General features: G+C 47.0%; 2 protein-coding genes across 2 annotated transcripts in view; one reads left to right on the forward strand and one right to left on the reverse strand.

Annotated features, from left to right (window-relative positions):
• The window catches only part of Tusp (WD40 superfamily protein Tusp), a 209,080-nt gene that overhangs the window by 151,183 nt on the left and 44,188 nt on the right, over positions 1-13,709 (reverse strand). The gene's annotated exons all lie outside the window — the stretch shown is intronic.
• LOC142584518 (uncharacterized) lies at positions 2,106-13,004 on the forward strand. The gene is made up of 6 exons (XM_075694631.1): positions 2,106-2,542; positions 3,497-3,838; positions 6,543-6,734; positions 8,172-8,481; positions 9,414-9,767; positions 12,609-13,004. Exons 1-6 carry the CDS (start codon positions 2,106-2,108, stop codon positions 12,837-12,839), a joined length of 1,866 nt encoding a protein of 621 aa, XP_075550746.1. The 3' UTR covers positions 12,840-13,004.

Consider the following 13,709-nt stretch of genomic DNA (forward strand, 5'->3'; position numbering starts at 1 on the left):
AGTGCTTCTTACGTAGCAATCATGTCCCCTTATACTCCCACCCGCCTGTGGCGCGCAGACACATGTTTGCCAGGCTTGATAAATTATTACAGCTCGGCGGGGGATCGTTTCGCTACAAAGGAATCGAGACAAAAATAGAGCGGCGCCTCAAGCCATCAACATCATTGCTTCCTCCAGTGAAACTCTTGTAATGGGCGGCCGCCGAAGTCATTAGTTTCGATGAAGACCGGCCGTCTCGGCGCACACGCAAAAAAAAAAAGGTCTCATTTCAAGACGCGCAGGGCGAGAGACAAGAATTTCGGGACAAAATGAAGCCTCGCAATTTAAGTACGACGCCAGCCCGAAAGCATTATCCTCCCTTCTATCTGATCGATCGCTTCAAAAAAAGAAAGAACGTTTCGAAAGAGGGACAACAAAGAAAGCGATAAAATAAGGGAGTATTCACCAACCGACGTGGCAATCGAACGACGGCTCGACAGCTTTGTTCTTTCAGTCGGGCTCAAAACGAATACCCAATGAAAGCAGCTACGGCATTAGATGAACGACGTGCCCTCACCTCAATCTTCCTACTCGTGCCTTCCGAGTCAACTATCTCGCTTACGCCTACGCGTAGCAAATACGTGACCGAAGGGTCAGACGCGAAGCGCGTTGCACGTCAAAGGTTACAGATGGTTCTCTGCACGTATTGGTGGCGGCATGGTGTTAGCAATATGAGCTGAAGCAGTCCGATAATATGAGTTCAAGCGCTGGAACTGCGCGCACAAATAATAACTGGGTGTTTTGTATCGTTGATGCGTCCCTAAAAAAATTTACGGTACTGTCTGAGCATGAAAACTAATCCTCCTGTATCTTTATACAATGATCTCACGAACACCTCAGTACCATATTGCTTCTGCGCACTCAATAAAGAGCACCCCTTTTTTCTAACGCCGTGAAGCAGACAACACACAGACAATAGAACGCACACAAACGTCGCTGTTTATTTAAATTCAGACATCAGAACTATATAGGAGCGTTCACAGAAAAATCCGCACTTTCAATCAATTGCTTTTTGCAACCACCATAGTGCTTCGTGTTTATTACAAGAAGTAAATTATGGGGTTATTCGTGCCAAAAACACTTTCTGGTCATGAGGCACGCCGTAGTAAAGGACTCCGGAAATTTCGACCACGTGGGGTTCTTTAACGTGCACCTAAATCTAAGTACACGGGTGTTTTCGCCCCCACAGAAAAGCCGCCGCCGGGATTCAATCCCGCGACCTCCACGCTCAGCAGCCCAACACCATAGCCACTGAGCTACCATGTCGGGTTTTCGTGTTTATTGCGACCTACCAATAAAGCACAGTGACTATCGGTCAGACTTCTACAGGCGTCACGGCTGAGCAACGCTGCCGACAGTACCATGACTGATAAAGCGGCAGTACCGACGGAAGATGTCACCACTGCGTCGATAGCACGGCCTCTGTGATTAGGTGGCGCGATAGACTAATATCGTTTGCCATATTGAAACAAAAGCTTAGCGCACTGACATGCGCAGCAACGCTGTCATCGTTCCGCATCGGCACAGAGGAAGGATGACAGCGTTGAACACTGCACTAACAGAGCAGCGATGCAATGTTAATTAAAAAGTAGATAATGAGGTTTTACGTGCCCGAACCATGGGCTGTTGATGCTAACAACATTTTGAAAAGTGTACGATGACTCTCTCGAACCTGTACGGACACATCTTTATTTTCTGCAAGAAACTTAAGATAGGTACAGGTCACTTTTTTTTATTTGCTTCATAATACTCTTCATGAGTGACAGTTCCCGGCACTAAAAACGGTGGTTGCTTAGAACCGAGCAAAGCAAAGCACGCGCGGTGAATTATTACGTCCATGAACATATTGATTTAAGAAATCAGCACTACTTTCCCGCAGAGTTCACATCAAAATTCCTTTTCTTATCTGCCGCAAGTGCATAAAAGAATATTTTTCTTTTACATAACTCGTTCGCAGCTACCCTCTGTGGCATGTGCCACTTCATCAGAAGATCAAGAAGAAGAAGATGATGAAGGGGAGGCAGACGTGCGCCGGGGACCGGACAGCAAGCGCGCAACGAATTATAATGCATCTTTGCCAACGGTTGTGCCAATCGCGGAAGGTGCTTTACATTGTTTTCACCCTCGTCTTCCTGTGGCTGATCGTGAAACTGGAGCTCGTCTTTCTCAAGCAAGTCACCAAGACGCGGCTATTCTTCCACAAGGGCTACGTCTTGGAAACTCCCGGATGCAGGTTGCCGGACTACGACCCTTTCCACTGGACGGTTCGCGTGTACTACCGGAACCAGTCCGGCGGAGAGGACCTGTGCGACGAGAGCGGATACCTCGTCACCTTCGCGGATCGCACGACGCCCGTGCTGAACGAACGGGTGCTGGCGAGCCGCTACAACGCCACGGTCGCCGACGTCACCTGCTTTTACGCCGAGATACTCAGAAACACGAGCGCCCCGGTTCCCGACAACACGACGGTAGTTGGACCTTGGAGCACAGTCCAGTTCGGCAGGTAAGGGGCGTACGGTACAACTTTTCTTTTTTTTTTTTAGATGCTGAGGTTGTCTCGTATTTTCCTAGAGTTCAACGGAGAACTCTGGCTACACGCAAAAACAAAAATGAAAAAGGAAAACGTAACACGCTGGCGAAATACCAAATGATGTCTCAGCACCTCGTTCGGTAGTTCAAGCACCTGTCGCGTCGTTTCTTGTCCTGTTCTTGATATTCCAATCTTATAATCTTTATTTTTGAAAGTGAGCTATTCGGTAAGACAGCAGCAGCAGCAGCAGCAGAAGACACGGTTGTCAAAGTCCACGACAGCGCAATAAGAGTTTCGCTTCAATCAATGTTGGAACTACAAATGAAGTGTTAAACAGTACTAAAGACTGTTAAACGCAAAATGCGGACGACTAGAAGTTTTCTTATTCTTCTTTTTTTTTTCGGCAGGAGATTTCTCAGGTGCACCTACGTTAGTTTACACCAACCGATAAGAAACGCAACAACGCAAGGCTTACTGCAGATAATATTACACCAGCTATCACGCCACTGTTTCCAATTACGGGCGACACTGCAACTACAATGCTTATATATATATATATATATATATATATATATATATATATATATATATATATATATATATATATATATATATATATATATGTAGTGAGGTATACCCGTGAGCAAGCGTATACGGATCACCAGGCGCACAGACTGAGTGCACCGGAAGCTTCGCAATGCCAACTTTGGACTGCAGCCGTCAACATCAAGTTGCCCTCACGCAGAAAAAAAGTCGGGAAAAATGACAAATGTTTTGAAAATGCCGAAATTAACTTTTATGAGAAGAACAGACGAAGCAGACATTTCAAAACATTCATTCATTCATTCATTCATTCATTCATTCATTCATTCATTCATTCATTATTCATTCATTCATTCATTCATTCATTCATTTGTTCAACGGCAGGCCGCTGAGAGGAAGCGAGTACATTTTGCTGCGATGCGACCGGGCCGGTGCGGGAACAATATTCAGCCGCCACTCGTTGCTGGCTCGGAAGAAGAGGGGCCCGCAGGGACTCGACGAGGGCGCGCGAAGGGAGAGGCTGAACGTGCTCGTGCTGGGCGTCGACTCCGTGTCGCGTCTCGCCACGCTCAGGCACATGCCCCTCACCAGGCGCTATCTGGCGCGCGAGCTAAACGCGTTTGAGTTCGTCGGCTACAGCAAGATCGGCTTGGCTTCGTTCCAGAACCAGCTTCCTCTACTGACCGGCCTCTCGTCGGACGCCATCGACAGATTGTTCGGAAAGATGTACGTAACTGTTTTATCTCGCCGCCTATACATAGGATGTACGCACGTCATTCAAGGATACTCCGCGACTTCCAGTTTACGGCGGCGGCATGTTGGGAAACCTGTAGGCCTATGCGCGCGCCTATTGATAAGGTTCCCCAAGATGGCAGAAGGTAGGGAAGCAGACGACAGCAGCGGATGTGACGTCACGTGCATACTATGTATATAGCTCATATAGTAGTTGTACGCGGCTTATATAGTTCAAGAAAGTGCAATGTACAGCTTCCCTGTTCTCTTTTTTATTTTTATTTTTTTTTTTGGGGGGGGGGGGGGGACGTCCCGTGAATGTAGACAGCAAGGCGTGTCATCTCACTATGGAGCGCAAAGCAACGACGAGACAACAAAGCTTTTCGTTCGTAAGTGCTCTGCCATTGGCTGGACGCCTTCGCTAATATTATGTAGAGAAGGAGTATTGGCTGAATTTTTTTTCTCGAGCGAACGATTCTAGCCTATATAAGAGGTTTTTACGAATGCGGGTCCTGAATCTTGTACTGTCGCGAACCCGTTTATAGAGCAAGCGTACTTAATCTCGAATCGCGTCGACAGATGTCAGCGTAGCCCGCGGAGGGCTGCGGGCTCGATAAAGGGGCAGCTCACGACAGAGCCGCAACGAGCAGCGTTATCGGGGTTGCGCTTTCTTTTATTTCCGCCAATTATCGCAATGCCCGGAAATAGATGGTTGCCCCTAGAAGAGCCGCAAATTCCGGTCTATACCGTGATCACTGCACGCTACACTCTTCCCTTTCGGTGTGCATAGGCACTTTTGTTACCCGTGATGCCCCATCATTCGCATGTATTATTGACAATGTCTCACGCCGCACTGATAAATTCTAACCTTCCTTTTTTTTATCTTAATTTCCAGGTGCATACGTGGGCGCAGCAGTAGGACAGAAAACTGAAGTGCGCATCGCAGACGATACATCTTATTCGCGTGTAGCGCCTAATACCGAGTCGTTTCTTGATTTCTTTTTTTAAATTTTGGAAGGTGTAAAGAACTTTGCCAGGGCCTTTGCTCGTTCATTCAAGACAGGAGTTCTCCTGAAGTGAATAGCGCATACAGCAGACGACGCTCGCTCTCTGTGCAGCTATTCGCGGCTATAAGGCGCTGACATGCCGTACTGTCGACGCCAACGAGCAGTGATTAAAACGTTCAGGAGGCCGTACACGTACTGCGGGATTTGTCGTCAACAACGAAGTTGCGTAGAGTACCATGACGGTTGTTTAGTAAACGGTAGCTACAGTTCGTGCTACACGTTTGTCTTCTTCTGTGCCTACATTTTTTGTTCTGTAGGATATACTTTCTTACTGTTTTAGTCTTGTTCCATGCAACTTTTATAGAATACCTTATAGCAAATCTTGTCGTCCCTGTGTATACTAACAGAAAGTATATAAAACATGCAACATATATTGTACATAAATATCCCTTTTTCAAAGCGAAAAAAAAAATCGGCAATCTGGTATGGAAGCAGGGCTAAAGTCAGAGCGCGAACTACTGGGACACAAGCTAAGGCGCAAGAAAAGACAGGACGGCTGTCCTGTTTTTTTTCTTGCGCCTTAGCTTGCGTCCCAGTAGTTCGCGCTCTGAAGCTACCCTTTACTATGTGACTAAATAATGTCTTCGTTTTAGCTTTCAGTAACTTTTATATAGTCCCAAACTCAGCTAATGCTAAGTGTTCCAATACCAAGACCAACTGATTGTTTCTGAGCGCTGTACTAAACATTGATTGATTGATTGATTGATTGATTGATTGATTGATTGATTGATTGATTGATTGATTGATTGATTGATTGATTGATTGATTGATTGATTGATTGATTGATTGATTGATTGATTGATTGATTGATTGATTGATTTAGTTGCAAGCAATGTGCGAACAGCGATGGTAAGGCAGGGCCAGCACGAGGCTCGTATGTGACTGTTGTTAAGTATACAATTCCTAAACGTACTTAAGTGAATATGACCAGATGACAGGGCGACATACAGTGACAACAACGTAAAAAGAATAATTACGCACATAAAGTATAATATCATAATCATAGACGCTGCTATTGTGGTAAGCCGTGTGATGCAGCACACGTCTGGAACAAATAAAGAGACTCAAAAGACAATAGCTCTGGCCATACACCTGTAGAAAATGCGAATTAAAGGTGAGTACTTGGAAGCTTATGTTAACTTTTTGGGAGCAGGAAACACTCACCTTTAGTCTTTCGTGTTCCTTACGAATGTAACCCCGGTATTCAGATATGTAACCTACGTTGAAGCCCATGCTTGACTTGATTAAAGTGACGCCTGGCGTTAACGGGCCCAAAGACGCTCACTGCGTTTCCTTCGGCGCGTTCATGACAGGCGTCACTTAGAGGAAGTCAAGCACGTACTTCAACTTAAGTTGCATTTGTGAATGCGGGGGTAAGTGTGCCCATTATGTCTCACTCGTAAATACGCATAAATATTGTACTCTACTTGCGCCAGTTTCCGTTCGTGTATACACTGCACATATGTATATGTGTTCCCTCTAAAATACAAGCCTTTCCGGTTTTAAAACGCAGTTCGATAATGAATCGAGCGCTATTTTTCTAAAATTTGCAAACACATAGCAAGAAGTCCGCAGACCATTCACAGACCAGTGTCCCTCTGACCGATCAACTCTGGCGCGACTTCCGACAGGCACTACGACGTTCTACCGCATCTGATGTCCGTGTACCGCAAGAGAGGATTCCGTACGCTGTTCCTGGAAGAATATCCAAATTATGGCCTGTTCACGTATCGCGCACCGTTGGGATTCAAAAAAGTGCCCACAGACTACTACCCTCGGGCCATCATGAAGCAGTTCACAAGGCCAACGTGTTCTGTTCTGAGGTATGTGAGGCGACCATGATTGTTTAGGTATACAGTTGATGGCATTATTGCTCACTCGAGAGCCAAGCTAATTTTGATCCCAGACGCGTGCTGTGTGTCTGTGTGCGTGCGCGCAAGTGTGTGTGCGTTCTTCAATCTGCAGTAGTTTTTTGCGGCTTCCATAATGATGCATTAAACTACAAACGGGAAGCCTCAACAGAGCAGCAATTGAAATTTGTCACGGAAACTGCGTCCCGCAAACCTGTGTGACCTAGTGTACGTCCTAGAGTGGAAATCAATTATTTATTTATTTATTTATTTATTTATTTATTTATTTATTTATTATATACTGAAGGGGCATCTGGGCCTAGGCCGGAGGGCTAGAAGTATGAGCAAACAAAATTTTGCACAATCTTGTATAAAAGAGACAAAATCACATTACAGTTGCCAAAAGTGTAATATCAGTAATTATCGCATTCGAAAAAAATTATTCCCGCTTAGGCGTGACAATGGCACCGTGTTTCGTTCAGATAAACGCCAACTTGCCCAATAACAAGTTCTTCTAGCCTGCAGCAACGCCGGTGAAGGAGGAATCTTAAGCTGGAAAAGCCCTAAATAACTTCTCCGTCTGCCTTTAGTTTTTCCACCTGTTCTAACCACGGTAGGAATCAGTTTTCAGAAATTCGTGAAACGTGATCTAGCATCGCACAGCTGACCACAAAAGCTTGCGAGACACAAGTTCTACGACAAATGTGAATTTCAGCTATGTTTGAGGCACGGCGCTTCTGAATGTATTGTCGTGTACATCGCAAAGACTACTACAGAGTAAACTTTGAATTAGATAATATGGGCCCAGGCTTTGGGGCAACCTAGATTTTCTGTAAATACCGTACGTGTCTCCTAAATTTTCGGGGCCGACTTCACATTTACTGAACGCTTCTATCTAGTGCGTCTTTTGCCCAACCTAGCACAAATTCACATTTCTATTTGTCTCCCTGAGTCGAGCGAGCGTTTTGCTGTCTTACAGAAGTTCAGTTTATCCGTGTAACGTATTGCGTTTTGAGCAACACCGGAAACTGACGCAGAGCGTACACCTGGCATACAACACGGAGCGCTCACTCAAGTCAGCATGCCGACTGTCCATAGGCGGCGCCACTGCCTACGCAATATGATGGCGCCCATGAAAAAAAAAAGGTCTGTAGCTGTCCGCTCGCTTCAAAAGGTAAAGCCAAACAACAACAACAACAACAACAACAACAACAACAACAACAACAACAACAACAACAACAACAACAACAACAACAACGAGGATCGTGACGTCCACGTCTCGGGTAACTGCATTCCTTAAGAACAATATGTTTGCGAACAAACTAGCACTTTGTAGTAATGAACGCCATGAATACGCTACATCTGCGGGCACCTCCGTTGACTCCGAGAAAAACTTCGCTCGCCGTTCAGGTACGTCCAAGACCTGTTCTCGCTGGACGGCCAGCTCCTGTTCGCCTACGTGTGGCTGACCGAATTAATGCACGGCGACTTCAACGGCGCCGGCCGGCTGGACCTTCCGCTCGAGTCGCTGCTGAGAAACCTGTCATCGAGCGGAGTGCTACGTCGTACCGCGCTGCTCGTGATCAGCGACCACGGGCTGCGCTTCGGCGAAACGCGGCGTACCGAGATCGGACGCGTGGAGGACTTCACGCCCTCGTTCTTTCTGGCGCTGCCGGAGCACTTCCTCCGGCAGCACCCAGAAGCCGCGGTCCACTTGCAGGTCCAGCCAAACCTCAATCTATGTGTATCTATTAGAGAGCTTTAGATTAGGGGGACGCGAGCGTTGGGACCCGCTGGCGCTTGGGGCCATGGTACTGCGCATGCGCAGACCCCTACGTAAGGGTCTGCTCATGCGCAGTACAGTGGCCCTAAGGAGCTAGCGGGCCCTAAAACTCCCTATTGCATAGCAGGCATTACGGGTGCATTTCTCCATCATTCCTTTATTACTCATTCAACAGGCGACAACCATGCGAAACGTATTTGCGACGTATTTTCTGAGTGATGCGTCCGGGCTTCACAGTGTTCATTGTACGCTGCTCGAAGATGTCATTATACTAACAGCTGAAACTTGTTCCCATGTGCTCACGTATCAAATTGAATCACATCCGCTTTGTAGCGTGGTTCGCGTCCGCGATCTACAGACCAGCCATGGCCGTACATATATACCCGTTGGAATTCATTTCAGCCACCCCAACGGCGTTACTATTCGCGCATTGTAAAGATAGACGCACCAATACCGCCAAGAATATAAAACGTACGACAAGAATAAGAACACGAGTATAACAAGAATAAGCCATAAACGAGCTCCGTGAGACTTCCGGCAAGCGCGGTTCTTGTCTACAACGTTCGTTGCTTAACTGCCGCACGGCATCTACCCATGGTCACTTTGCCTTCCACAACCGCCGTGTGAAGTCAGTATAGGGTGCTTCGCCACATAGCAGACAACGGAGAAACAGAGAGAGCGCGCACTATCTATGCCACAGCAAGGGCCACTAATTGTCACTCTCGATTGTCTGCCCCCCTGGCGGCACATGTGACGAAGTTAGCCCGGCAAGCGCAAGAGGCAACGGAAAGTGGTCACATTTCCGCGGCGCTTTAAGACGGTGCTCCGGCACCGACGAAGTCCTCCACGAACGTTCCTCGGCATTGCAGGTAAACCAGCGGCGCCTGATCACGGCGTACGACGTGCACGCGACCCTGCTGACACTCGCAGAGCTTCCACGCTTCGAGCCGGTCGTCACCGACAGCGGCATCAGCCTGTTCCGGGGGATCTCGCCTCAGAGGACGTGCGCCGAGGCGGCGGTGCCAGCGGACTTCTGCGCTTGCGCCGATTCGCACAGCGCACCCGCCCAGCCGGAAGACGCGAGCCGGTTGGTCGAGGCGACCGTGGCTTACATCAACGGCGCGGTCAACTCGTCATTTCCCGGCAAATGCGTCGAATGGCGCCTGAGCAGCGTCGAAGAGGCCAAGCTCACGACGGTCAACAGCACGGAGGGCGGGCAAGAGGTGCGCATCGGCGGGTTTAAAGGGGCACTTAAGCGAAACGTTCAATCAGTCTCGACTGATGGATATTCTTTCCAAGCTCTATGTTTGTTAATTTGTTTGTAATATATTCATCGTTGCGAATCAGCTTTGTGTAAACCGGCAAGGTGTAGGAACGTTCGTACCAGGAAAAATTGCCATCGACCCAATCGTAAAATAAAGCTACAAGCGAAGATCTAAATGTTTCTCCGAAGGAAAACTTCGTAGTTGAACAAAAATTTGTACCAGTACGAGCACGAACCCGGCACCAACGCATTTCCGGGGCGGTCGCTTCACCATACAACCTGACCAGCAGGCTAGCAGATCGCAGGGCGTGGCTGAATCAATCGGCGACTCGAAGCATTGCGCGAAGGATACCTCCCGATGAACACGCACTAATTTAATTAGTTTCCTTTTTTTAACTTCATGCTAGCTATTGTCAGGTCGATGAGAGTTTTTACTTCTGTGTTGATTACTAGAAGACGAGATATAGATCTGAGTTTCATTCCTTGAATTTCGGGCCTGAACCCCAAGCGCCGGCATACATCATTGTGACGTCATGATCATCGAAGCATTTTTCTCGTATGTAAGTCATCGCGCCGAACTAAATGTTCTCTAAACTTGCAGATTTGAGTCTTAGGATCCTTCAGATTACGATGTAGAACGAATTTACTCGACACAATATTAACTTGGTCCGCTCAAACGCCGGCGCGACGAGCTTGCGCGGGAACTTCCAGGCATTGTTGCCACCAATCTTTTCTTCTTGCGTCTTTTGTGGCTTGCCGAACCTCTTTTCACTGCAAGAGAGTTTCTTCGTTTTTCTCGAGAAGGATAATTGAGAAATATAAGTCAAATTATATTTCTCTTTAGTGTCTCTTCAAGAATGTGCATTTATGTCAACGAGTTGGTGGTTGTAACCTATTTCTTCGCACAACACGCCAAGGAAAGGACAAAATGCTAGAAAGGAAGAGGGGATAAGCACATGCTGTGATAACCCGCGCTACTTTGAAGCTGATTAGCCGCATGTGCATGTCGCTTCTTTCTGTCACGTTCATTGCCGCCTGCTTGAGGCTTAAACCAAGATGGCGCCAGCGAGAAGAACAGCGTGATGGACGCGTTCACAAGGACGGGCCCGATCACAAGTGTTCTCTGCATACATTCCGTGCGCTCTTGAAAACAGCATGTGCAAACGCTCTACTCAGCGTTTCTGAGTATAGATGTCTTACCGCTTGTTCATTAAATTCAAGCGGAAATTATGACAGCGTCTTGTCAATTTGTCGTTGTAGAAGTTTGCAGGTGGCGGCCAGGCAGGCCTATGCGTCCAGTACTTTAATTTTGCCACATTATAAAGAGATGCAGCGAAACAATGAATTTTTTTAAGTATGTGAAAAGCTAGCACAATATTGCACGTATCTATATCATAGCGAGCGGTGACTGCATGATGCTGTAGAGCCGGCAGCGAAGACTCATTTCATTTCATTACCTTAAAGACCCCTTGATAAGGGTATTACATAAGGGGTGGGAATACATTAGTGCAGCCTCGTGCAGCCTGGGCACTCCTGGTCTGCACGCGGAACTCGCTGACCTTTAGTGGCCCCAGCGGCTCCTACTGATCACCTGTATCCCATAGTCTCTTAGTCGCTAGGCTCCCGACAGCTCCGCCAATTACTCCCGTCGCACTTGACCACAAATCTACGCTCGGAGCTTGCCAGGTAGATTGCCCCTGGCAGTTTCTCACTCTGGGACCTCCTGATGCTGTATATAATATGTAAGCCTGTTTTTTTGTACATGGAATAACAAACAGTAAACTAAACTTGGCCAAGTCCTTGCGCGGTGGCTGCGCTGCAGGTTTCGGCGGAGAGGAAATTTGTCAGTTTGCTAAGACCTCCATCACACAAACACTAAAGCCCGTGAGACAACTGCAGCTATATAATTGAAGGATCACTTCACTTTGGGCACAGCACAAAAAAGCAAACAACAAATCAAAATAATGTGGCTCACGAGACAGAGCATACAAACGTTGTGACATCGAAGGACACTCATAATTTAAGGACGCCTGCACATATTTAAGTTTTGCTCGGCACTCTCATGGAGTGGTGACGAACAGTGACGCAAACACAGGGAATGCGCTGTAGACCTGCCATGTGGTTGCCATAGTAATAACAAGTAAATTAACAAGTTATAAAGACTCTTAAATATTTGCAGTTGCGTGATCGCGTCTGTGATTAATCGACGCCAACTTTGGTTTTCACTACAGTGTCATAAGTATGAGAAGAACCATGGGTCTAGTAGCATGTAAATTACAGGATATAGTTCTCGATTACGAAATCTGATACACATTGAATCACTGCAGAAAATGTAAAAATTATGCAATAAAATAGTCGAATAACACTGGCACTAGTTACTTCGCAGCGCTGTCACGAAACTAATAAAGCTCCATCAACTGCTTATATATCATATGTTGCTTCCTAATTAACCCTTCTTTCACCAAGTGCCTACAGCCCCCCACCACCGGACTTCTTCACTGTTACTTAACGGATTATACTTATTACCAGAAGGCATAAAACGAAATAAAAATACTTCTCGTCAATCTAAGCCGCCACCTACATGCGCGTAAACGGAAATGACGTCGTAGCTGACGTACGTATGTATCGTCGATCCCACTTAAATGACCGCATTAGTCGAATGTCCACCAGCAGTGACTTACTTCCGCCCTCATTTAGTTTGATTACAAAACACGGACTAGCCAATATGTCCGAATGTGTTTTCAATGTTTTCATGCGCGTCCCACATAACCAGACTCTCTCTCTTTCTCTCTCCCTTCAGGTGCGATTCAGTGTCACGTTCCACACCAAGCCGAGCGCCTACTTCGACGTGCATGGTTGGATCGCCAATGCAACAGGCACCTGGGATCTGCATGTCGACGACCTGGACAGGCGCGACGAGTACAGTTACCAGGCTAAATGCGTTCCTTCGCAGCACACTGCACGCAAGATGTGTAGGTGCAAAGACTACAACGATGACGACCCGTCGTCTTGGTGGGACTTCTTTTTCTGACGGCAAAGCGTTTCGGAATTTCGTTATTGCGCTATGGTATTCAAGCAAACTTTTACAATGAGTTTATGCCACGTTATCTTGTTTTTGGAACGTGAGGACGTGTTCGTGGGCACACTGTCGATTGCACGACTAAAGAAAGTCACCCAGGCCATGTCTCGCACTCGTTTCCGCCCTATGGAAGGTGAACCCCTTAGAGAACCGCGCAGCTCGTAGATAGCCGCAGACATCGCCTCGGGTATCTCCGGCGCTTCTCGTTGCTCTTCACCGGAGATCTCGAAGGCTGCATGCCTGCCTTGCGAGTGGCGTTGTTCCCGCCAGAGTACACCGCGACGCTACACCCGTCCTAAACGCGTTGGGACTCAAAGAAGGTGGAAGGATTAACTGGAAAAACTTAATATACGATTAGAGTATTGGTGGAAGAAAAATCAGAGAATTATAGGACCGGAGTCATTGCAATTGCATAGGTAATGGTACAGTATAGTGATACAGGTTTTAAATACGCAAATCAAGATCGAGATCAAATAGGCGAAAGGCTAGATAGTGGTTTATGCAGTAGAATCTGATTAAATCAAGCGGGCTAGCTGTCTGTTTGACCCCACCCCGTCTCAAAGAGGGTGTTAATAAACATAATAATAATCATCATCATTGTCCAAATTATCATCATCATCATCCAAGGGCCGATAAGGAAACTGCTCGAGCCGCTCATTGCCATCGCCGCCGTAATTTTAGCGATGTCTTTTAGAAATTTGGTGAATGAGGACAACCCGAGGCACGACGGAAGAAATACTTATGACATCATTCGCTGTTTGACGCACGCAGTTTTACTGAAGTGCTGTGCCTTTGATTACACCCGTCAGCATTACACAAGCC

This window comes from Dermacentor variabilis, chromosome 6 (assembly GCF_050947875.1).
Source record: "Dermacentor variabilis isolate Ectoservices chromosome 6, ASM5094787v1, whole genome shotgun sequence".
Classification (NCBI taxonomy): Eukaryota; Metazoa; Arthropoda; class Arachnida; order Ixodida; family Ixodidae; genus Dermacentor; species Dermacentor variabilis.

Bases quoted from the DNA above. Each gene is read 5' to 3' on its own strand.
- LOC142584518 (XM_075694631.1), top strand. From the start codon at position 2,106: ATGCATCTTTGCCAACGGTTGTGCCAATCGCGGAAGGTGCTTTACATT. The intron at 2,543-3,496 runs GTAAGGGGCGTA...GTTCAACGGCAG, and splicing joins AGCACAGTCCAGTTCGGCAG to GCCGCTGAGAGGAAGCGAGT. The intron at 8,482-9,413 runs GTCCAGCCAAAC...TCGGCATTGCAG, and splicing joins AAGCCGCGGTCCACTTGCAG to GTAAACCAGCGGCGCCTGAT.